The sequence below is a fragment of the Pan paniscus genome, chromosome 21 (assembly GCF_029289425.2).
Source record: "Pan paniscus chromosome 21, NHGRI_mPanPan1-v2.0_pri, whole genome shotgun sequence".
Lineage (NCBI taxonomy): Eukaryota > Metazoa > Chordata > Mammalia > Primates > Hominidae > Pan > Pan paniscus.
In genome coordinates, this window is record NC_073270.2 from 4,541,234 (window position 1) to 4,565,508 (window position 24,275).

At 39.8% G+C, this 24,275-nt stretch overlaps 1 protein-coding gene across 3 annotated transcripts in view; it reads left to right on the forward strand.

The window, feature by feature from the left end:
• The window catches only part of ATRN (attractin), a 176,958-nt gene that overhangs the window by 103,754 nt on the left and 48,929 nt on the right, over positions 1 to 24,275 (forward strand). For all 3 annotated transcript variants that reach the window (XM_034947461.3, XM_034947462.3, XM_034947464.3), the window contains exons 15-23: positions 519 to 709; positions 4,071 to 4,290; positions 5,832 to 6,017; positions 6,587 to 6,820; positions 13,436 to 13,573; positions 16,743 to 16,836; positions 18,641 to 18,693; positions 20,200 to 20,294; positions 23,182 to 23,260. In XM_034947461.3, coding sequence (XP_034803352.1) covers positions 519 to 709; positions 4,071 to 4,290; positions 5,832 to 6,017; positions 6,587 to 6,820; positions 13,436 to 13,573; positions 16,743 to 16,836; positions 18,641 to 18,693; positions 20,200 to 20,294; positions 23,182 to 23,260 — 1,290 coding nt within the window. The remainder of the gene's footprint in view (positions 1 to 518; positions 710 to 4,070; positions 4,291 to 5,831; positions 6,018 to 6,586; positions 6,821 to 13,435; positions 13,574 to 16,742; positions 16,837 to 18,640; positions 18,694 to 20,199; positions 20,295 to 23,181; positions 23,261 to 24,275) is intronic.

Here is a 24,275-nt window from a genome sequence, read left to right on the forward strand (position 1 = left end):
GTTGTTTCTCAAGAAGGACCTTCTCACCTTGCTTTTGGGATGCTTTGTACACTTGATTGTACCTTCCACCTGATGATATGAAAACAGTGCAGCTTTTGGAGACTATAGATTTGTTAATTCCTTGATTCATTTCCATTCTTGCAGTTTTTACCCCAGCCCTCCAATATGCATATTCATTTGTCTGCTCTTCACTTAGGATTTTAGTTTTCTAATTGTTCTTCAGAAGGAAGTGTACCAGTCTATTATTGGCACCAAACTGGTGTTTTCATCTAAGACGTAGGATAAGTGACCTCAGAATATGCTTTTTAGGATCCGGGAGATATCACCAGTAAACATTTTAAAATTCTTGTATTCTGCATTTGGTCCTTAATAATGTGTCAGAGGCTCCCACATCCTAATGAAGTACCTAGAATTTAAATTAGAAAGGCCATTTCGGTATTCAGTAATTTGAACTCATAATACAGTAGTTTTGTCTGATTTCTAAAATTCTTTTTTTTCTCTTTTCCCCTTAATGAAAGAAAATATCTGTGGCATTGGCTGGCATTTGGTTGGAAACTCATGTTTGAAAATTACTACTGCCAAGGAGAATTATGACAATGCTAAATTGTTCTGTAGGAACCACAATGCCCTTTTGGCTTCTCTTACAACCCAGAAGAAGGTAGAATTTGTCCTTAAGCAGCTGCGAATAATGCAGTCATCTCAGAGCATGGTGAGTTAAAATCCTCAAAACTTAAGTTTCTGGTTATCCACCTTTCTACCAAGGGCATGACTGCAGCTTGCATGTGGAAGGCTGTGGATATGTGTGACGTGCTTGGCAAGAAGGGGAGTGCTGGTGAATGCAGCCTGAGGGACTGTGGGTTTGTGCTGTCAGAGTCTCTTCCTCTTAAAATTTTTAATACTTTGTATATATAAGATCTATGAATAATTATATGGGGGATGAATTGTAACATGTATATGTGTAAATAATCTGGTGACATCAGTAGATGATTTCATACCTGTTTTACCTCTGGATTCTGCTAGGGGAGAAAGAGAGGTCACTGATAATTAGCTAGGTTGGATTAAGCCACCTGAGTTCCTTGGAGTTAAGGTATTATAATAGTGCATAAGACTGTATAATTACCACTAAGAAATGTACATCTCAGCTGGACGTGGTGGCTCACACCTGTAATCCCAGCACTTTGGGAGGCTGAGGTGGGTGGATCGCCTGAGGTCAGGAGTTCAAGACCAGCCTGACCAATATAGTAAAACCCCGTCTCTACTAAAAATACAAAAATTAGCCAGGCATGGTGGTGTGCGCCTGTAATCCCAGCTACTCAGGAGGCCGAGGCAGGAGAATTGCTTGAACCCAGGAGGTGGAGGTGGCAGTGAGCTGAGATTGCGCCACCGCACTCCAGCCTGGGTGACAGAGCGATACTCCGTCTCAAAACAAAAAAAGAACAGCAAAAAAAAGAAATGTACATCTCCTTGGGTCTTTCATAGCCCAGCCATCTCAAAAGAAGAGAGCACCTTCTTGTCAAGAATTTCTAAGCCCAGAAAGGCTCAAGTTCTCTGCTTGTCCACCCAGTGCTCTCAGGGGGCTTATAGTCAATATTCCATGATCACATTTTGTCATTTTTAGTCTGGAGTCATAAATTGTGATCCTACCGTCAGTTAAGTAGACTCATAGAACAAAGCTCTTTCAGCAGTTTCAGCTGTGGTACAGAAACGTTTAGTGGAAATGTTCTTACCAAGCAGGGAGGAGTTGAGGGCAACACTTCCTTGGGTACAGCCTCCTTCATGTGAAGGTATGGAAATGTGGCCTGGGTCTTGGCTGCCTGTGGCCTCTGTGTACCACCTATAGGGCCATTCTGAGACTGGTAGGAGATGCCCTGTATTTAGTTTTCTCCAATGAGTCCCTTTTTTCAGTGCAACTTAGATAGGGTATGGACACTCAAGCATTGGTGATATATTCTTAGTGTGTTTACCTCAGGCTACTGTGACCACATTTGGTATTTCATAATATTTTGATAGCTTTTTCAGATTTCAGAATCTCCATTGGTGACTGTCTCTGTTGTTTCTCTTTCCATGTCCAAATGTGGGTCTCTTCCAGCATTCCATCCTTGGCTGGCAGCTGACCTTTCCCATAGTTATTCACTCCCTCAGAAAATGGATGGCACCCAGCTTTGCTTATTACCCTGGTGTCTCTAACAATGACTCTCAAGTCCACAGAAGTTAAAAGGGTTCAACCAGGTGGCCACAGATATACTTCTGGTACCCTTTCTCTCTTCCTTAGGTTTTCTAACTCTAAACGTTTCTGGGTATTCTAATCTGCTGTGGCCACGTTTATGAAGCAGAAATTCACAGTCTTAATGATAAGACTGACAGATGAGAGACAACTGAAGTGTAATGTCCTTCCACAGCTATACCTCTAGATGTAGCCCAGTTAGTAGAGCCCAGATTTTTATGGAAAAACAAGAAAGGACACCTAGCCTAACCCTTAGGACAGAGACTGGCTGGTAGAAAGCTGGAAGGAGGTGACCCCTGAAGGTGAGAAGGAGTGAATTAGGATGTCGAAGAGGGAAGGGCTTCCTGTGCATTAATTAGTGCCCCCATCTGTGACATGTAGAGGGAGATGATTAAGGGAGTGGCTCTTTGAGTGAGCTGCAGGTAAGTTTGCATGGTTGGCTGCAGGCTGGATGGGAGGGGATTTTTATAGTTGAGCCTCAGGAAGGAACCAAGGCCAGACCCTGCGAGGCCATGGCTACAATAGTAATGGATTTGAATTGTATCATGAAGGCAAAGAAATTATTGAAGGGCCTTTAAAAAGTATTTTTAATTTTCTTTCTTTCTTTTGGATCTATTTATTTTTTAGGTCTTTTAGTGGGCATGTGTATTTTTTCCTCTCAAAAATGGAAATAGGCTGGGTGTGGTGGCTCCTGCCTGTAATCCCAGCATTTTGGGAGGCCAATGAGGGAGGATTGCTTGAGCCCAGGAGTTCAAGACTAGCCTGGGCAACATAGGGAGACCCCGTCTCTACAAAAAGTTTTTTTAAAGAATTAGCCGGGCATGATGGTGGCACATACTTGTAGTTCCGGCTACTTGGGAGGCTGAGGCAAGAGGGTTGCTTGAGCCCAGGGGTTTGAGGCTGTAGTGAGCCATGATCATGTCCCTGCACTCCAGCATGGGCAACAGAGCGAGACCCTGTCTCAAAAGAAAGCAAAGGGAGGGAAATACAGTATATCTTTTGTTTTATAACTACCAAAATTAGGAATACTTACCATTTCTTGGCTAAACTTTATATTTTGATTTTTAAAACTTGTTAAAAATTGCAATGAGAAGGAAATTTCAGGAGAGCAGAAGACAGACTGTCCCAGGTGTCACTGTCCTATTATTCCCTATAAAATCCAGTGCCAGGATGGATGAATGGATAAAGCAAATGTGGTATAAGTTGAATATCCCTTATCTAAAATGCTCTGGACGAGGAGTGTTTCGAATTTTAGAATATTTGCATTATACTAACCAGTTAAGCATCCCTAATCTGGAAATCCAAAATGCTCTAGTGAACATTTTCCTTCAGCATCCATCATGTTGGCACTCAAAAAGTTTTAGATTTTGGAGTGTTTTGGATTTCAGATTAGGGATACTCAGCCTGTGTTTGGGGGTAGCCATCTCTTCATATAGACATTTCAGAACTTAAATACTGCTTTGCTATAATTTCTGTGAATTTTTGATATATTATCTTCTCTGAGCTACATTTTTATCCTTTATAAAATGGCCATATTGAAGTGATGATCTATCCTAATCTACCATGGCTGAGTCAAGGGATAAAGAGGTTTTCCTGTGTCTGTGGGGTATACTTAACTTGGTGGTTTTTATCTAGAAGCTTGTTTTGGTCAAGATGTTGGTTATATTCAGGCCAGGCATGGTGGCTCATGCCTATAATCTCAACACTTCGGGAGGCCAAGGTGGGAGGATCACTTGAGCTCAGGAGTTTGAAACTAGCCAGGGCAACATGGAAAGACTCCATCTCCAAAATTTAAATTAAAAAAAGATACTATCTGTATTCATAGTTGTGTCTCTTTTGCCTTTAGTCCAAGCTCACCTTAACCCCATGGGTCGGCCTTCGGAAGATCAATGTGTCCTACTGGTGCTGGGAAGATATGTCCCCATTTACAAATAGTTTACTACAGTGGATGCCATCTGAGCCCAGTGATGCTGGATTCTGTGGAATTTTATCAGAACCCAGTCCTCGGGGACTAAAGGCTGCAACCTGCATCAACCCACTCAATGGTAGCGTCTGTGAAAGGCCTGGTAAGTTCACAGGTGAATTAGGTGGTATTCAGAGTTTATTGTGAGAGAAACCATAGGAGGCATAGTTCATTGCTGAGATGTGTGAAGTAGTCATGAAAACAGATGAAGTATTGGTTTCAAGCATGCAAAGAAGAGTATAACCCAGATTTCAGAAGCAGAAGGAAATATTCTGGGACCCTGAATAGTTTTAATTATAAGCAAAACTAAAAATAACTAACACTACTCGAAGAAACTGATATTCTAATTAACAATGAGATTGATAGGTTTATTGACCAGAAAAAGTATTGAGAATTGCTCTGAAAAGCAAATTTATTGGTGTTGGCAGAGAAATGCTGTGGAAGAAAAAACAAAAAAGGAAAATAAAAACAAAAGATTAGTAAAGCAAGCAAGTGACTGCAGGGACAGTGTTCAGAAAGGTAGTGTCAACAGGGAGAAAAATGATGAGAGCAGTTCTGTAAGCGAGGACAGAAGCAACCCAGAACTACGCGAGAGCTGCGGGAGAGTACTAAGCAGACAGACACTCGGAGTAGCTTCCCAGCTTTCAGTCTCTCTGGGCTACATTTTGGCTAACTAAAGGCAGGCCCAGGGGTAGCTGCTGCAGCATGAAGACAACTCAAAATAAGCCTCCTCCTCCTGCAGAGGGACTCACAAGCAGTCGGTGGAATTGTGGGTTATTTTGGGAGGCCGGACTCCATTTGCATTGTGTCCAATTTTGGGAAAGTAATTTGTCTGAGGAATTACAGAGGTATAGGAGAGAATTCATAGCATTGTAGATTTCTAAATATTGATTTCTAAACTTCTCTAGGGGAGCTGCCCAGCAGCCTTTCAGAATTCTGAATCCTTTGTTGAACTTAATGAATGCCGTGGACCTTCTTCCCTCCAAAATTGCAAACATGAGATTTTACATATTCAAGTGGATTGTAAAACCCCTAAAGTTCATCCTGGGTCCCCAAATTCTAAGGGGCTTACAGCCCTACTTTTATGGAAAGATTCACTGTTTCCTCATCTTTGTCCTTAATGCTCTTTGAAAAGAAAATTTATTTTTTCCACAAGTGTGTAAATACACTTGACTAAACAGTACTTGATGACTTTTATTGTTTTCTATTTTCTCTCATTTAATTGATTTCATGGCACATTAATGGGTCATCACCCACATTTGAAAAGTCTTGGCTGGGCACAGTGGCTCACGCCTGTAATCCCAGCACTTTAGGAGGCCAAGACGGGTGGATCACAAGGTCAAGATATCAAGACCATCCTGGCTAACATAGTGAAACCCCATCTCTACTAAAAATACAAAAAATTAGCCAGACGTGATGGCGCACCCCTGTAGTCCCAGCTACTTGGGAGGCTGAGGCAGGAGAATCACTTGAACCGGGGAGGCGGAGGTTGCAGTGAGCCGAGATTGTGCCACTGCACTCTAGCCTGGAGACAGAGTGAGACTCCGTCTCAAAAAAAAAGAAAAGAAAAGAAAGAAAGAAAAGTCTTTGACCTTAGCGGACATGGTGGGAGCTCTAAGTGTCTCTCTTGGGTTTCATTCCCAGCAAACCACAGTGCTAAGCAGTGCCGGACACCATGTGCCTTGAGGACAGCATGTGGAGATTGCACCAGCGGCAGCTCTGAGTGCATGTGGTGCAGCAACATGAAGCAGTGTGTGGACTCCAATGCCTACGTGGCCTCCTTCCCTTTCGGCCAGTGTATGGAATGGTATACGATGAGCACCTGCCCCCGTAAGTGAAAAAGGGAGCCCTAGGCACTTATGCATGCCCTCTGTATAGGCAACAACTCAGCCATGAGGCTGTGCTGTCAGCCTCTGAACATTTTAGAAACAAGACTGGACATGACCCCTGCTCAAACCTGACCAGAGACTGCCATCGAAACCTTGCTGCCTATTGAGAACCTTCATACAGAATCAGGCACATTGACAGTAAATAAATGTAGGATAGATCACAGAGTACAGAAATAACTTGTCCAACTTCAGTGTCATATTGCTCAATCCATGTAATATCTCCATATCTGAATTTCCTAATTTGTAAAGTAAATGCTTTCCAATAGATAATCTCTAAGGTCCCTTTTGCCTTCAACATCCTGGGATTGAGAGAGGAGGGAAGGGTCATCTCTGTTATGTATTGGGCAAAATACTGGTCTCTTTACATTCATTATCTCTTTTAAATAATCAAGACAGAATAATATTTTTGACTCAAGCCAGTTGAATAGTCTGTTTAAAAAAATGTAATTTAAATACAGTGAATTCAGATCTACCTGTGATAGTCAATTGCAACTTTTTTTTTTTTAATAGCTGAAAATTGTTCAGGCTACTGTACCTGTAGTCATTGCTTGGAGCAACCAGGCTGTGGCTGGTGTACTGATCCCAGCAATACTGGCAAAGGGAAATGCATAGAGGGTTCCTATAAAGGACCAGTGAAGATGCCTTCGCAAGCCCCTACAGGAAATTTCTATCCACAGCCCCTGCTCAATTCCAGCATGTGTCTAGAGGACAGCAGATACAACTGGTCTTTCATTCACTGTCCAGGTAAGATGCCTTGCATATCCAAATTCAAGTGTTTCACTACCGATTTATGAAGAATAAAACCTTGAAAGCTACGTTGTGTATATGTAACTCCCTGCCCTCAGCCCCTTTCCTTCCTCCTAATGGTTGGTACAAGAAGGAATAGACCAGAAGCTGGTCCAAGGCCTGACCTGGACCTGCTGAGAGTGGTGGTGGGTTCCTAAGAAACCAATTCTAAGAAATTGGCCTTTGATTCAGACTTGAAGTGACCACTCAGCAATGTGTCTGTGGGCTTCTAGAACAGTTGGGAGAGGCTGGGCTGGTGCAAAGACTCCTCAGAGATTAGCAGTCAAGAACTTCTCTAAGGGCCTGCCATTGACAACAGGGCTCTTTGTGAGGACTTTGTAAGGGAAAGTCCACTGTAAACAAAGCTAAAAGGGCAGAGACAGACTGGGAGAAAACACCTGCACTGTATGTAACAACTGATGAACATCCAGAATATGTAAACTCCCACCCTCCAGGGAAAAAATAAGAAGCTAAATGTGAACCCAACAGAAAAAGTGGTTATTGGAGATAAAGAAGCCATTCTCAGAAAAGGAAATAGAACAGGAAAATGTAAACTAACACCAGGAACCAATTTTTTGTCTACTAAACTGGATCAAATTTTCCGTGTTCCCTTTTTTCCATACTAAGATATGGGGGACCTGCAATTCTATTTTTAATCTACTAGGAGTTAACTTTTTTTTTTTTTTTTTTTTTTTTTTTTTTTGAGACGGAGTCTTGCTCTATCTCCCAGGTTGGAGTGCAGTGGCGCAATCTCGGCTCACTGCAAGCTCCGCCTCCCGGGTTCACGCCATTCTCCTGCCTCAGCCTCCCAAGTAGCTGGGACTACAGGCGCCCGCCAACACGCCCGGCTAATTTTTTGTATTTTTAGTAGAAACGGGGTTTCACCGTGTTAGCCAAGATGGTCTCGATCTCCTGACCTCGTGATCCGCCCGTCTCGGCCTCCCAAAGTGCTAGGATTACAGGCGTGAGCCACCGCGCCCGGCCAGGAGTTAACTTTTTAACGAAATATTTAAATCTCTGCTTTTTCATGAATATCACGAATATATCTGGTAAAATGACAACCCAGAGAATGGGAGAAAATATTTGCAAAGTATATATCTAATAAGAATCCAATGTCCAGAACACGTAACTCTTAAAACTCAACAATAGAAAGACAACCCAATTAAGAAATGGATAAAGGATTTAAATAGACATATGTCCGGAGAAGAAATACAAATGGCCAATAAGCACATGAAAAGATACTCAGTATCATTCATCATTACCAAGAAATGCAAGTCAAAGCCACAATGAGATACCACTTTACACCCACTGAGATGGCTGTAATCAATAAAACAGGTAATAACAAGTATTGACAAGGATATGTAGAAATTGGAACTCTCATGCAGGTTGGCAGGTCCTCAAAAAGTTAAATATAGAGTTATCATACAGCCCAGCAGTTTTACTCCTAGGTACATACCCAAGAAAATTGAAAACGTATGTTACCCAAAAACTTGTATATAAATGCTTATGCTTATAGCATCATTCTTCATAGCATCATGCTCAAAGCAACATTATTCATAATAAGCAAAAGTGAAAACAAGCCAAATACCTGTTAGCTGGCAAATGGATGAACAAAGTGTTGTATATTCATACAGTGTAATGTTATTTGGCAATAAAAAGGAATGAAGTACTGACATATTTTCTGACATGGATTACCCTAAAAAAACATGCTATGTAAAAGAAGCCAGGTGCAAAAGATTATGCGTTGCATGATACCATTTATATGAAATGTCCAAAGACAGAAAGTAGATGTTTAGTGGTTTCCTAGGGCTGGGCATGGAAATGAAGAATAATAGGCATGAGGTTTTCTAGAGTAGCTGCAGCATTATTTTCTGACATGGATTACCCTTAAAAAATGCTATGTAAAAGAAGCCAGGTACAAAAGATTATGCATTGCATGATGCCATTTATATGAAATGTCCAAAGGCAGAAAGTAGATGTTTAGTGGTTTCCTAGGGCTGGGGATGGAAACAAGGAATAATAGGCATGAGGTTTTCTAGAGTAGCTGCAGTATTATTTTCTGACATGAATTACCCTAAAAAAACATGCTATGTAAAAGAAGCCAGGTACAAAAGATTATGCATTGCATGATGCCATTTATATGAAATGTCCAAAGGCAGAAAGTAGATGTTTAGTGGTTTACTAGGGCTGGGGATGGAAACGAGGAATAATAGCATGAGATTTTCTAGAGTAGCTGCACCATTTTATGCTCTCACCAACATCATATGAAGGTTCATGTCTTTCCACATCCTTGCCAACACTTGTTACTATCTTTTTAATGAAAACTGTTCTAGTGGATGAGAAATGGCATCTCACTGTTGTTTTGATTTGTATTTTCCTGATAACTAATGAAATTGAACATCAACTTCATTAGTTAGCCTTTTGTATATCTTCTTTGGAGAAATATTTAGTCAAATTCTTTGCCCATTTTTCAGTTATGTTGTCTTTTTTATTATTGAGTTGTAAGAGTTCTTTATGAATTCTGAAGTCCCTTATTGGATATATTATTTGCAAATACTTTCTCCCATTATATGGGTTTCTTTTCACTTTCTTAATATGCCTTTTGAAATCAAAAGTTTTCAGTTTTGATTAAGTTCCATGTATCAATGTTTTATTTTATCCCATGTGCTTTTTGGTATTGTATCTAGAAAATCAGTGCCCAAGTAACCCAGGATCACATAGATTTGCTCCTAAGTTTTCTTTGAAAAGTTTCATAGATTTGTGTGTTACATTAGGTCCTTGATCCATTTTGAGTTAATTTTTGTGTATGGTGTGAGGTAGGGGTCCAAACTCTCTTTTTGCCTGTGGATGTGGTCCTGCACCATTTGTTGAAAAGACTTTTTTTTTTTTTAACCATTGAATTTTCATGGCGCATTTGTTGCAAATCAGTTGACTGTGAATCTAGGAACTTTTTTCTAAGCTCTCATTTTTGTGCTGTTGACCTATGTTTCTCCTTTTGCCAGTATTACACTGTTTTGATTACTGTGGCTTTGTATAAGTTTTAAAATTGGGAAGGCTAAGTCCTCCACCTTTGTTCTTATTTTACAAGACTGTTACAGCTATTCTGGGTTTCTTGCATGTTCATATTAATTTTAGGATGAGCTTGCCATTTTCTGCAACAACAAAAAGCCAACTGGTTTGATAAGGTTTGCATTGAATCTACTGACCAATTTGGGGTGTATTGCCTGTTTGTTTGTTTGTTTGTTTGTTTGTTTGTTTGTTTGTTTGTTGAGAGAGGGTCTCACTCTGTCACCCAGGCTGGAGTGCAGTGGTGCTATCTTGGCTCACTGCAGCCTCCGCTTTCCCAGGCTCAAGTGATTCTCCAGCCTCAGCCTCTCGAGTAACTGGTACTACAGGCATGAGCTACCAACACCCAGCTAATTTTTATATTTTTTTAGAGACAGGGTTTCGCCATGTTGCCCAGGCTGGTCTTGAACTCCTGAGCTCAAAGCAATCCTCCTGCCTCTGCCTCCCTAAGTTCTGGGATTACAGGTGTGAGCCACCACGCCTGGCCCTTGCCATCTTAACAAGGTTAAATCTTCTAGCCTATGAACCTGGAATGTCTATTTATTTACCTCTTTACTTTCTTTTGGCATTGTTTTATAGTTTTCAGTGTACATCATTGTCTTGTTCCTTTTTTTAGGGGAAAATAATTCAGTCTTTATTAAATATGATATTTATTTAGTTTTTTTAATACATGCCCTTTATTGGGTTGAGAAAGTTTCCTTCTATTCTAGTTTTTTGAGGGTTTTGTAATGAATGAGTGCTAGATTTTGTCAAACACTTTTTCTGTGTCTACTTAGATGATCATGAAGTTTTGTTCTTTATTAATACTATGTATTACATTAATTAAGAATGTTAAACCAGTTTTGCATTCCTGGGATAAAGCCCATTTAGTCATGATGTATACTTTTTTATCATGATGTATATTTTTAATCTGCTGTTGGATTCTATTTGCTAATTGGGGATTTTGTGTGTACATTCATGAGGGGGATATAAGTTTGTGGTTTTCTTCTTTTGTGATTACTATCTGGTTTTCATAGCAGGGTAGTACTGGCCTCCTAGAGTAAGTTGGAACGTATTCCTCCTCCTCTATTTACTGGAAGAGTTCGTCAAGGATTAGCATTAATTCTTCTTTAGATGTTGATCGAATTCACCAGTGAAACCAAATGGGCCTGGCCTTTTTCTTTACAGGAAAATTTTTAATTATTAATTCAATCTGTTTGTTATAGATCTATTCAGATTTTCTTTTTCTGAGTGAGTCAGTTTTGGTAATCTGTGTTTTTCTAGGAATTTGTCTATTCTCAGTAATCAAATTTGTTAACGTACAGTTCGTAGTATTTTTTTTTTTTTTTTTTTTTTTTTTGAGACAGAGTCTCACTCTTTCACCCAGTCTGGAGTGCAGTGACGTGATCTCTGCTTACTGCAACCTCCGCCTCCAGGGTTCAAGTGATTCTCCTGCCTCAGCCCCCCAAGTAGCTGGGACTACAGGCGCACGCCACCACTCCTAGCTAATTTTTTGTTTTGTTTTGTTTTGTTTTTTTTAGTAGAGACAGGGTTTTACCATGTAGACCAGGATGGTCTCGATCTCCTGACCTCGTGATCTGCCTGCCTTGGCCTCCCAAAGTGCTGGGATTACAGGCGTGAGCCACCACGCCCGGCCAGTTCATAGTATTTTCTTGTAGGTTGCTCTTTAGCAATATGTAGTCTCCTGTTTAACCTGTTAACGATGTTTTTTTCTGTCTAATTTGGTTTTATTATTCTTTTACATTTTGCAAGGGCTCTAAGTATTGTGAGGGTTTTTTTTTTTAAGAGCTTGCTCTCTTATATTGTGGATGCAATAATTTAAGCCTTATTGAATGTACTAAAATTCGTATTTTTCATTCTCTCATATTTCTTGCATTAACCCTTCCTTCAGGATTTGTTGCTGTGCGTGTTTATCCTGGTGGTATTCGGAGATTGAGAGTTTTCTTATACTGGTTAATCCTCAAGGTTAATTTGTATTAATAACTAAATGTGTAGATCTGTCAATATTGGTCAGTGGTTGGGTGTGCTGAGCTGTTGTGAAAGTGTGGTATGATGTCCTGGAAAAGCTAGCAAGCCAGCCTCAGGACACTCCAGCTCTGGTCCACTTAGACTGTTGTTGACTGGTGTGCGCATCTCCCTCATTGGAAGAAGGAAGGAGCAATGGACCTGGGTGGCTGGGTGCAATTAGTGTGTTCATGGGTGTGGCAAGTGCCTCCCAGCCTTGGGTGGTAGGGCCACCTAAAGATAGCTGGCACATTGCCTTGAGTTTTCTTTCATTCTTGCTTGCTTGCTTGCTTTTATTTTTGAGATGGAGTTTCACTCTTGTTGCCCAGGCTGGAGTGCAATGGTGCTTTCTTGGCTCACTGCAACCTCTGCCTCCCGGGTTCAAGCGGTTCTCCTGCCTCAGCCTCCCAAGTAGCTGGGATTACAGGCACCTGCCACCACCTCTGGCTAATTTTTTGTATTTTTAGTAGAGACAGGGTTTCACTGTGTTGGCCAGGCTGATCTCGAACTCCTGACCTCAGGTGATCCACCTACCTTGGCCTCCCAAAGTGATGGGATTACAGGCATGAGCCACCACACCCAGCTGAGTTTTCTTTCAAACACTCAAATACTAACAGGTGCATAAACAGAACAAGTACAAGGCTATGGAAGGTTGCCAAGATGGTGAAAAACTGCATCACACTGATCAACCAAGACAGATCTGAAGAATCAGATTTTGCTTACAGTGCAGGTTGTGCACTATGTAAATGTTTCCCCCATCCTATTCCCCCCTAGAGTTCTGCAGTGCACAGCCTGTGCAGCTGTCCTGAGCAGTCCTCAGAGGTCCAAGCTTCATATACCTTTCTAGTTGTAAAGCCCTATATCCATTAGGAGTCTTAGTAATCCCACTTGTGGAAATGTTTATCCGTAAAGATGGTTATTTTTCTAATAATGAAAAATGTAAAGCAAACTAAATATTAGAATATAAGGGAATGGTTAAATAACTGTTAAGATTCATCAAAATCATTCTACCATTTGAAGTTTTGTTTATAATTGATGAAATAAGGTGGTAAAATAGTTGTGATCTAAGTTAAGAAAGGTGAATATTAACATGAACATAATTGTGCAAATTATGTTCTTCTGGTATAGAAAAATACCAGAAGAAAATATATCAAATGTGAACAGTGGTCTCTGAGTGGTTGGATTGTATATGATCTTTCCCCATCCTTCTATTTTTTAAATATACTGTCATGAGCATACGTTATTTTTTAGTGAATAACAACAAAAAATATTTTTTAATATCACTATGGGCTTTCACCTTGCTGTGATACATTTTCAATTTTCCTGGACTAGCTCTTCTTTGATATTTTTTATCTTATTTCTCAAATTAGTTTTTAGTGGGCCAGTTTTGGTGATTTATCAAAGATAAATTAACTACAGAGATAGTTGCAGATAAATCTTATTGAACTTAACTACATGCAGTTCTTCCATGGTACAGACCCCTTGAAACTCTTTTTCTTGCAGCTTGCCAATGCAACGGCCACAGTAAATGCATCAATCAGAGCATCTGTGAGAAGTGTGAGAACCTGACCACAGGCAAGCACTGCGAGACCTGCATATCTGGCTTCTATGGTGATCCCACCAATGGAGGGAAATGTCAGCGTAAGTCAAATTGGTCAGGTTTACTCATGGCAAATCGGTGTGGAACACAGCACTTCTATTTGACTTGAATATCTAGGAGGAAAAAAGCCACTTTGTTTTGGATACCACATTTCTTATTAAATCATATTGGTCAGAAGCTCAGCTGAGCTGGAAGAAAGAACCAAGGTTTCAGTGTAGCTGGTTAAAGCAACAAGCCAAAAATGTTAGAGTCAAGCCTTTGACCACATTCTGCAGTGGTATAAGCAAGGGCCCAAAACCAGAGAAAGTGCCAACTTCCCCTGTTTCCTTTCCTCCCATTGAACAGGGCACAGGTCAATAGTCAGAGGGATCAGCTCAGACATGGGAGTCTTGGGGCTCATCTCACTGAGGCCCAGACAAAAGGTTCCAGCAGTATATGGACACTAAGATTGTGGGAAGGGCAAGGTGTAAGGGCTAGGACTGGGAAAGTCCTGGGTTGGAGTCAGAGTTAGGAAAGTGTCTTCTGAATTCCCCCTCCTCCCCCCATCAGGAGGCCTTGGTGCCTGAAGAAGACCTCAGCCCAAGGCCTCAGATAGGGAGCCTGGGAATGAAGGCTCCAGGGCTAGGAATGTAAACATGTGAAGGAGCGTGACCCATGAGGTAGACCTGAGTCCTTAACTGCACCTCTCTCAGAGCCCCACACTTAGGCCCACCTCACAGGTCATGCTCTGCCAGGTAAAGCCTGTGTCATTGCCTGTGGTCAGGCCTGAAAAATCACACACAGGCTTTTTAACCAGGAGCCAGACTCCTCAATACTTATAGTGTATTTTAAAGGTTTAAATAGTCCCGTGTTGGCTGGGTGTAGTGGCTCACGCCTGTAATCCCAGCACTTTGGGAGGCCAAGGCAGGTGGATCACTTGAGGTTAGGAGTTTGAGACCAGCCTGACCAACATGGTGAAACCCCATCTCTACTAAAAATAGAAAAATTAGCTGGGCATGGTGGCGGGGGCCTGTAATCCAAGCCACTCAGGAGGCTGAGGCATGAGAATTGCTTGAACCTGGGAGGCGGAGGTTGCAGTGAGCTAAGATCATGCCACTGCACTCCAGCCTGGGCAACAGAGTGAGACTCAGTCTCAAAAAAAAAAAAAAAAGAAAAAAAAAAAAGTCCTGTGTTTCCCCATTTGTGTCAAATAGAAGCCTGCAAGCAATAGGACATTTTATTATGAGAACAAAAATTATGACAAGTGATATTAATGAACTGCTTTTTTTATTCTAGTTTCCAGCCAAAAAACATAATGAGTACTATAGTCGAAAGACTTTTCAAAGTTCTGAGCAGGAAAAGTAAACAACATAGGGAAATCTCTACCTACTCCCCAGATCCCAACTCCAAACTCTTTGGCATGGCCCTTCAGAATCTGATCTGATCCAAGACCAGCCAGGAGAGAGGCAGGGTTCTAGCTGTGTGTCCCTTACTCTCCCTGGGGTTCAGTTTCCTCCTAATAATAGGGTGGTTGTTAAGATGAAAGCAGAGCAGCACATGACACATGTTCCACAGGATACTAGTCAATACTCAGTAGATGTGGGCAATTCTTATTACCCTTCTAATGCCATTCCCCACTACTCCTAAGTAAAAGTTCTTGCTCAGATTAAAAGGTATTTGGTGAAAATGTTTTCCCCACTCTTTGTGAATAGACTTAATCCGTTAGACAGTAACCAGAGTACCTAACAGAGTGGTGGAGTGTACAAGGCATTGTGCTGTTAGCCACTCAAGACACAGGTGCTTTTATTATCCCCAAGATCAAGTAAACTGCCGTCTCACAGTGAGATGTGGCCAAGCTAAGAGCCACGCCCAGTCTGTGCTGACCTTAATTACTTGGCTGGTTGTGCTTCCGGATGCCATCATACCCACATCAGCAGCTGCTATCTAGAAGCATCACATTTTCCTCTGTGAGATCTACAGGGCCTGAGTACAATTTGCCTTATTTTTCAGAGTCCTAATCCACGGTAGAAAGCGTGGTGTTTATAGAATACTGCAGATGGCACCAAGTCTTTGATGTTTTCTTCTTAAAATTGTATAGTCCTTAGGTAACGATAGTAGCCATGATTTCTTGAATGCTTACTGTGTTTGAGACATCATATACATATCATCACAAACACCCCTATGAGATAGGTACTGTTGTTATCCCCATCATGTGGACAAGGAAGCTGAAACTCAGAAAGGTTAAGTAGCATTCCCAGAGTGACAGAAGAGCCAAGTAGAGGACGCTGAATGCAAACCCAGGCAGATGGACGTAAAGCCTTTGCTTTTCACTATACATTACACACCTTCCCCCAGTCTCAACAGAGCCAAGTGTCAGACACTCATGATTCTGACTTCAGCATCCATGCTGTTAATCTCTGCACTATTCTGTTTTATAGTTTTCTTTGGGTGATTCCAAAGGATTTATTTTTAAAGCATACCTCTCTCCAGCTGAATGCCTTTCATTTATTCACCAGCAAAACAGGGTATAAAGTGAAAAGGTGTTGACCAAAAAGGCTTTCACTTTTTTCAACTGGAGTATAATATTTATCACAGCTTGTATTACGTTGCATGATAAAAGGAGAGATGTTGAGATGGCCAGATGAGGGAGATGGGAAGAGCTATTTTCTGTAAAGGCAAAGGAAAAGGTGAAGCAAGGGTGGCGTGTCCTGAGGGCCCCTAAAGCACTGACCTTGGCATTGGATCCTGGTTCTGAGCCCTGCGGTGATTCCAAATGTGGCCATCGTGGAGAAGGCACCTCAGCCAAGACCAGCCCTCCTTCAGAGGACAGTCACCTCCAGAGCACCTCCCTAGAGGCAGCAGCTATGTCTGTGTCCCCACACCCAGCACCTGGCATTCTAGAGATGCTTCACAAATATTTATTGAATGAATGAAAGAATCATAGCAGTGAAAAAGAGAGTCTATTGAAAAGATCAAAATAGTCATTGCTTCAGAAGGCAGTGGGTACCAGCATTCACTTTCCTCCTGTCCTTTGTTTGGTTCCTTTAATGTTACCTATACATTATTATCATTAGCTGAAAAATCATGAATCTTACCCATTGAATGCTCTTACTTTAATCTGTCTTTCCTACTGAACTCAATTCAGATAAAATTGCTTGTTTTGGAAAAAGTCTCCAATAGTCAGAATTTTTTAAGCCGGTTGTGACCTCTGTTCCTTTTTCTTCTCTGCAGCATGCAAGTGCAATGGGCACGCGTCTCTGTGCAACACCAACACGGGCAAGTGCTTCTGCACCACCAAGGGCGTCAAGGGGGACGAGTGCCAGCTGTGAGTACCATACTCCCTGGACCACCAGGGAGGACCAAGAGGCTGTGCAGCTGCCTGAACCCCACCCTGAGAGCCACCCACTTCCCTGTGTCTTGTTGCTGTGGGCTCTGAGGGATCCCTGGGTTGATTAGTTTGAAATTTTGCCCATTCTATTTCAGACAGGTCAGTCCCCAAAATGAGGAGGTTGTCGAGTTAGCAGCAATTCCTTAATGGCTCTTGAATTCAGATTTTTGTTTAAATGATACTGACATTTCCTGGGTTGTCCATTTGGAGTAGTCATTTTAACTTCAGCAACTACTTGATTTTTGTCATGTCAAGAGATTATACTCTTTCCCAAAGAGTAGAGATGGAAGAGCTGGTGTTTTGGTGATGGCATTTATTTGGCGTTTGGTTGTCTGATTGTGGAAATGATCCTCTTACCTTTAACATTTCCCATTACTCTAGCATTTTCCTTGTTGAAGCATGTCAGGCATCTTCCTGGAGAGGGTTTGAAGTCCCCATCCATGAGGATGCAGGTGCAGCAGCATCAGGCACGTTTAAGGTTTCAGACCTGGCCCTGCCTCCACTGAGCAAGGTGCTCTTGAGGCAAATCACTGTTCCCCCCATCTGTCAGTAGTGGGACTAGCAGTAATTGTTTTTGGTGTCCTGGTAAGTTGAAACAGGAAGGATAGTTCCTCCATCAATGTATACCGGGCTGTCTCACTGGGAAACCTCATAAAATGCATGTATCCGCATTTACTCATTCTCAAGAAAAAACTTAAAAAGTGTTTAGTGTCAAAACACTGAGCTGATTAATCATTGTAAACATCATTATTTCTTAAATAACAGTAGTAATAATGCCACCAGTGATTGAGACATCATTGCTGGTGCTACTCAGCAGGGTTTGGTCTGTCTACTTTTTAGTTTATATCTGCATATATGTTTACTAGTTTCATGTTGCCCTAAAGCCAATATGTGAAGAAAAGTCTAATCCAAGGTTAAATTTAACTTTTAGATCCACATTCGCTTAAACAGAAAAATGTCATCGAGCAAAATTAATCACTCTTACCCTCAGTTAGCTGATGCAACAAAGACATGAGGTGGCATCAAGTAAGACTTTCAAGTTCCTTCGAGATCGCAGATGTAGGCAGGTGCTGCTCATCACCCTGGCTAAAGGGACACAGCATACCTGCCTGGGAAAGGCCGTTACCCACTTCCCGCCCTTTCCTCTTCACGCATAGCTGTTGTGTTTACCTAAATGCTTCATGAAGTGGGAGGCTGGGTTTTGCTGATGTTTATAGATGATCTGTATGGGGAAATTGTTTTCTGAGTAGAACATATTTTTTTTCTACAGACTGGTGAACACTTGTTCCAGGGTTTAAAAAAACAGTGATTCTTGGTATTTAGTCTTCTCTCACTTGTGTTTAAAGAAGAGAATTAGTTTATCCAGGGAACATAGGAAAGAAGTGAGAAATTAGTATTTGAAAAATGTTTTGACTGCACTTTTAGAAGAATATGTAGTCCACACAAAATTGAAAATGTTTTTCATTATAGTAAATAGGTTTATTACATTTGGATTTCTCTCATTGCTTTGGCAAATGCTTGTCAATTGTCCTCATATAGTTGGTGTGTGAACTGCTGAGCAGTCAGTATTGAAGCGTTCATGCATGCTCTTCCTAGACTGCCTGAGCTGAGTTATGGTGAAGGATGCAATTATAATGGCTCCAGACTATCTGTACTTTATATAAAAGGATCTGTTTGGTTTTAAAATGAATTCAGTTTCTGTTTTAAATAGCAGTATAAAATAGTCTTTTTTCCCCCCCAGATGTGAGGTAGAAAATCGATACCAAGGAAACCCTCTCAAAGGAACATGTTATTGTAAGTGGTTTTGCAATTCTTATTTCTAGAAGCAAAGTAGTTCAGTAAAACTTCATTGTTTAAACTGGTTTGAGAATAGTAAGTGCTGTAAGACTATAGCAGCCACCAGTGAAGTGTTCCCAGACTTGATATGTTTACATTCTGTTAAGTTTACTACATATAGGAGCACTGTTTTAAGCTGTTTTAATTGTGTTTGGGGTTAACGTTAATGTGTCCATAGCAGATAGCAGGAGAGGGTAGAGAGGCATGCATCTTTGTCTTTCCACATTTATGTTCTCTTAAAACTTTACTTTATTTGCCATTACCTAGTTGGGGTCATCATATTTCGTGTTTTAGGATGTAGATCAAAAACAGAATTCTTACAATATGATTGAACTTTTTGTCATTCTGTCTGGAACTGATTTGTGTTAACCACCTTGAGGTGAAAGGTGAGTCTGACAAGGTGACCATGTTTTTATGGGTAAATGTGTTTTCTCTTTATGGGAGAATCCACATGGTAGACCAGAGTACGGGACCAGAAAAAAGGAGTTAATGTTATGGCATATCCATTGTAATTATATACCTGCTGTACTGGGTTGAATAACATCCCTTCAAAATTCATGTCCACTTGGAACCTGTGAATATGACTTCATATATGTGTATATATATATATATATATATATATATATATATATATAACTTCTAAAAGAAAACAAGAGAAAAACATCTTGACCTTGGGTGGGGAAAAGTTGTTAGATAGGATTCTAAAAGCATAATTCATAAATAAAAAGTAGACTAATGAAACTATATAAAAATTTAAAACTTGTAGGAAAAAACCATCCAAAACATAAAAGGCCACAGACTAGAGAAAATACTCACACATCATCATATATTTGATAAAGAGTTTATATCCAGAATACATGAGGAACTCTTACAACTGAATAAGATGACAATTCCAGTTAAAAACAGGCAAAGATTTGAAAAGACATTTCATGAAAGAAGATATTACAGTGGCCAATAAGCACATTAAAAACTACTTAACATCATTCGTTATTTGGAATGGAGATATTAAAACCACAGTCAGATACAGCCCTAAAGTGATTAGAATCCAACGCTAATGCCATGGCTTTGTAGAAGACAGTGGTAATCTCATGTCTGCTTCTGCATTCAGTCTGTTGCAGTACATCTTTTTGGTTAAACACATGAAAAAAACCTGGCCTTACCAGGCATGCAGTTGGAAAAGGGTATAGTAATACCCTTTTAATAGCCTTTTCAGATAATTATGGATGTTACTTGATATTATGCTGAAACTGGACAACTGGTCATTTCTTTAAAGCGGTTTGATGGGTTAACCCAAATAAAATGATACTGCCCACAGACTTGATTTTCTTTGAGGAACCTGGGTACAGCTGAGTTAAAGTGCTTTCCTCGTTACTTAATTTATAAGAAAAGCAGCCTGTATCTCTAAAGACCTGTTCTATTTTGTGTGTGTTTAGTTTTTAAATATGCATTTCTTTCTTTCCATAGATACTCTTCTTATTGACTATCAGTTCACCTTTAGTCTATCCCAGGAAGATGATCGCTATTACACAGCTATTAATTTTGTGGCTACTCCTGACGAAGTAAGATTTTTTAAAGTCTTCCTATTTTGTTTTGAATTTGTATGGATCTTTTTCTTGGTCATTATGGATGGACGTACTGCCTTAACAGTGCTCTCCAGACTGGAGTACACGAGATGATCACTAGAGGTATAGGAAAGAAATGTTAGACTCTACGTTATCTCCTTTCCACATAAAAGGCAAAAGTGATGTTAATAAGATTTACCAGGATCTTAGACACAGACTGACATTGATTCCACGCATACTTACTCTGCCTGTCAGCCCATCACGGCCTCATACAGAAAGGGGACTCCACCATCAGAGGGCAGATAGCAGAGCCTGGGTTTACTCTCTCAAGAGTGACCAGAGGCTTAAAGACACTGCTGATTGAAATGCCAGTGATGCAGCCCCAATCAGACAGCAAGGGAGGGGACACTTCTGCTCCTAGAGTGAGTTCTTAGCCTCATTAGGAGGCAAAACAGCAAAGGCTTAGTCGGGTGCATTAAGAAGTTAGCCAGGAATAATTTAAATTGTTAAAATATGTATGTAAAATGTGGATTTTTTTTATCTGCTGTCATTAACGATGAAGCCCAACCTGCCTTAAGGTGTTTCCTAGTGGTAGAAGGAAGGCCACACTGCGGGACATTTAAAACTGAAACATACAGAACACGAAGATGCACCTGTACAGTTTCTTCAATGAAATATAAAGTCATGCAGTACCCACTTCAGTATTTAAAGAAATTTTGCTAAACATAATGGTAAATTATTTAGGAACTTCCTTGGAGATTTTTTACTTCTCATGAACATACACAAAGCCATTTACCATTACAAAATTCCATTAACAATAAATGTGACAAATAATACATGGAAAACAATATGGCAGTAAGACAAAGTATATTGCTTTGTTAACAAATGTTATCTATAAACATTGCTAAATTTAATTTTAAAAGTAGAACAAAGTCTATAGTGTGGTATGTTTACAAGTAAATGAAAATAGGATTTGTTTTTAATATTCTATTTCAAAGATAAAATTAAGAAAAAATGTACTAGAAAAGATACATTCTCAAAAGTAAATTGCTTTTTAAGTAAAAATAATAAATTACTTTAAATGAATTATTTTATGGAAAAACTATAGGTATTAATATATCATTTGAGTGGCTGTATTGACTGGAATTTTTTTCTTAACGATTTTAGAATAAGATTTTAACAAAAGTACCATATATGAAATGTATTCACTGCCTCATAAGCAAGCGTTTGAAGTGCTCAAAATCTTTCAGGATGTACTTGATGCCATTAATGTCATTAAAAAAATAAATATAGTAGAATCTTTGTAATACTTCTTAACCAGGTGGGAAGCAACCATGAAAGTATTTGGACCTTTCTGGATTTCCCAGTTTATCTTATGACAGAATACTTACTAGAGTTATCCAAATGCATATGTTCTGTCCTCTATAAAAGCACAAGCATTTTAAGTTTATTGATTCTTTCTGTGGAAAGACATATAGTTGACCCTTGAGCAATACAGGTTAAAACTGTGAGGATCCACTTATACGTAGACTTTTTTCAACCAAGCGTGGAATGAAAATACAGTATTTGCAAGATGTGAAACCTGAGTATACAGAGGGTGGACTTTTCATATGCAAGGGTTCTATGGGCAGACTGCAGACTGGAGTATGTGTGGATTTGGGCATGCTCAGGGGGTCCTGGAACTGATGACCCACGTATACCTAAGGATGACTGTAATTGTTAGTTGTGTGCTGCCAGCAAATACGAAATACAAATAAGTAAACACTTGAGCTGTCCTTTCAAGATGAAGGTGAGGTCTTACCAGTAAATGAGAAGGTAAATGCTTTGTGAGAGAAACTTCTGGTTTAATGATCACATTTTAAAAATAGCTGTTTGGAAATGTTTCCATTGTTGTGATTTTGTGCTATTAAAATGATCAAAACAACACCCTTAAAAATCTTATTCTAACCTCTCAAGATCTTTTAAAAATGAATAATTTCAGTACAGTCGGATGCATCTGTAAAAGATAAAAATATAACATTGATTAGTTTGCAAAAATAATTGTTTGACCCCAGTTAAGAGATGTACTAGTCAAATTTCAGTTTGACTAATTATTAATGTTATAATTTACCTAACATCACCAACAGTACACTTCCTCCATTGGCTTAACAGATTCCTCAGCAATATCTTTATTAGTCATTAAGACCAAGGATCAAAATAAATTAAGTTAGATTAGCCCTGTGAAGTGCTATATCTCTAAGTGGTAGACAAGGTTTTCAAAACTAAGAAGCCATACTCAATCATATTTCTCTTGAAATAATATTTTTAGTAAGAGAAAAATATTTTTCAAATCATGAATATAAAATTATTTTTTAAATTAAGTACATTTCAGCTCTATATGCCTTTTTTAAAGGCTGTTTCCAGTTTTGGAGAAGTTTTACACTGTATATAATCTATGAGTTTAGAATTATATGGGTTTCAGTTATAAATAAATATAATTTTGGGCACTTGATCAAGTGTTTTATTGGTAGGAGTGAACTTCAGACATTTGAAAACAGCTGCCCAGAGAATCCTTAGGAGGGTGATTCCCCAACACAGGTCAGAAGATGCAAATCATTGTGCTCTGATAGGGGTCTTTTTAAGAGGCACTTTCTTGTGCAGTTAGGCATTTGATAAAGCATTAAATTATGTATACTTTAATGGGAGGGAATAAAATTTTATTGGCATATATTGCTTGTATTAAGGAAAATTGGTTAGAAATTTTGCTAACTCTTCTGTGAGTTTCTCTAAAGACATCATAAAATGTTTGTGATTAAGAACGTTTAGAGGAGTAAACTTTATTGCTTTATTTTAAAATCTAGAAATTGTTTTAATTAATTTTCTAATAATTTGTACCGCTCATCAGCAAAACAGGGATTTGGACATGTTCATCAATGCCTCCAAGAATTTCAACCTCAACATCACCTGGGCTGCCAGTTTCTCAGGTAAAGACATACCTAGAGAAGACCCTGCAAATGAAGGTGTGGTAGATTAAGAAATGTAATATAGGAATTGAGAAAGCGAGCTCAGGAGACAGATTGGTTTGAAACCCACCCTTGCCACTTACTAGCTATGAGACCTTGAGCAAGTATCTAAATCCCTCTCTAAACCTGAGCATTATTTTATTCATCTGTAAAGTGAGGATAATGATACTTACCTCTTAGAATTGTTGTATAGATTAAATTAGGTTATACCTACCAGAGCTTGCTGTGGTGTCAGGCTCAGTGTGTGGTTACTACCCTAGCCCACCACCACCATTTCTGTTCTTGCTGTGGCCACTGGCACTACCATCATTGTCTACATCCGTGCTTCGGAAGTGAAAAATTCAAATGATTCGTTTCAATAAATGAAAACATTTTAAATAAAATGAGATTTTAGTAGGTGCAGAGAAATGTAACTTGGGAATTACATCAAGCTCTAAAAGCACAGCTCTTGCTGTCTGCCTTACTGTGATTCACTGAAGATCTACTGTATAGAAAATCTAAAGAAATAAAGGATGAAGGCCAAGTGCTGTGGCTCATGCCTTTAATCTCAACACTTTGGGAGACTGAGGCAGGAGGATTGCTTGAGCTCAGGAGTTTAAGACCAGCCTGGGCAACATAGTGAGACCCTGTCTACAAAAAAAAAAAAAACACCCAGGTGTAGTGACTCATACCTGTAATGCCAACTACTCAGGAGGCTGAGATGAGAGGATCACTTGAGCCCAGGGGTTGGAGATTGCACTGAGCCATGATTGCACCATTGTACTCCAGTGTGGGCAAACAGAGCAAGATCCCATCTCTTTAAAAAAAAAAAAAAAGAAAAGAAAAAAGGATAATCACTACTTAACTTGATAACTCAACAAGTAGATATGGGTTTGAAATTTGTCCATTAAATTTACTTGCACCGTGCTGTTAGGCAAGTTACTTAAGGTTTCTGAGCCAGTTTCCTCCTGTATAAAGTAGGATAGTAAAAACACCG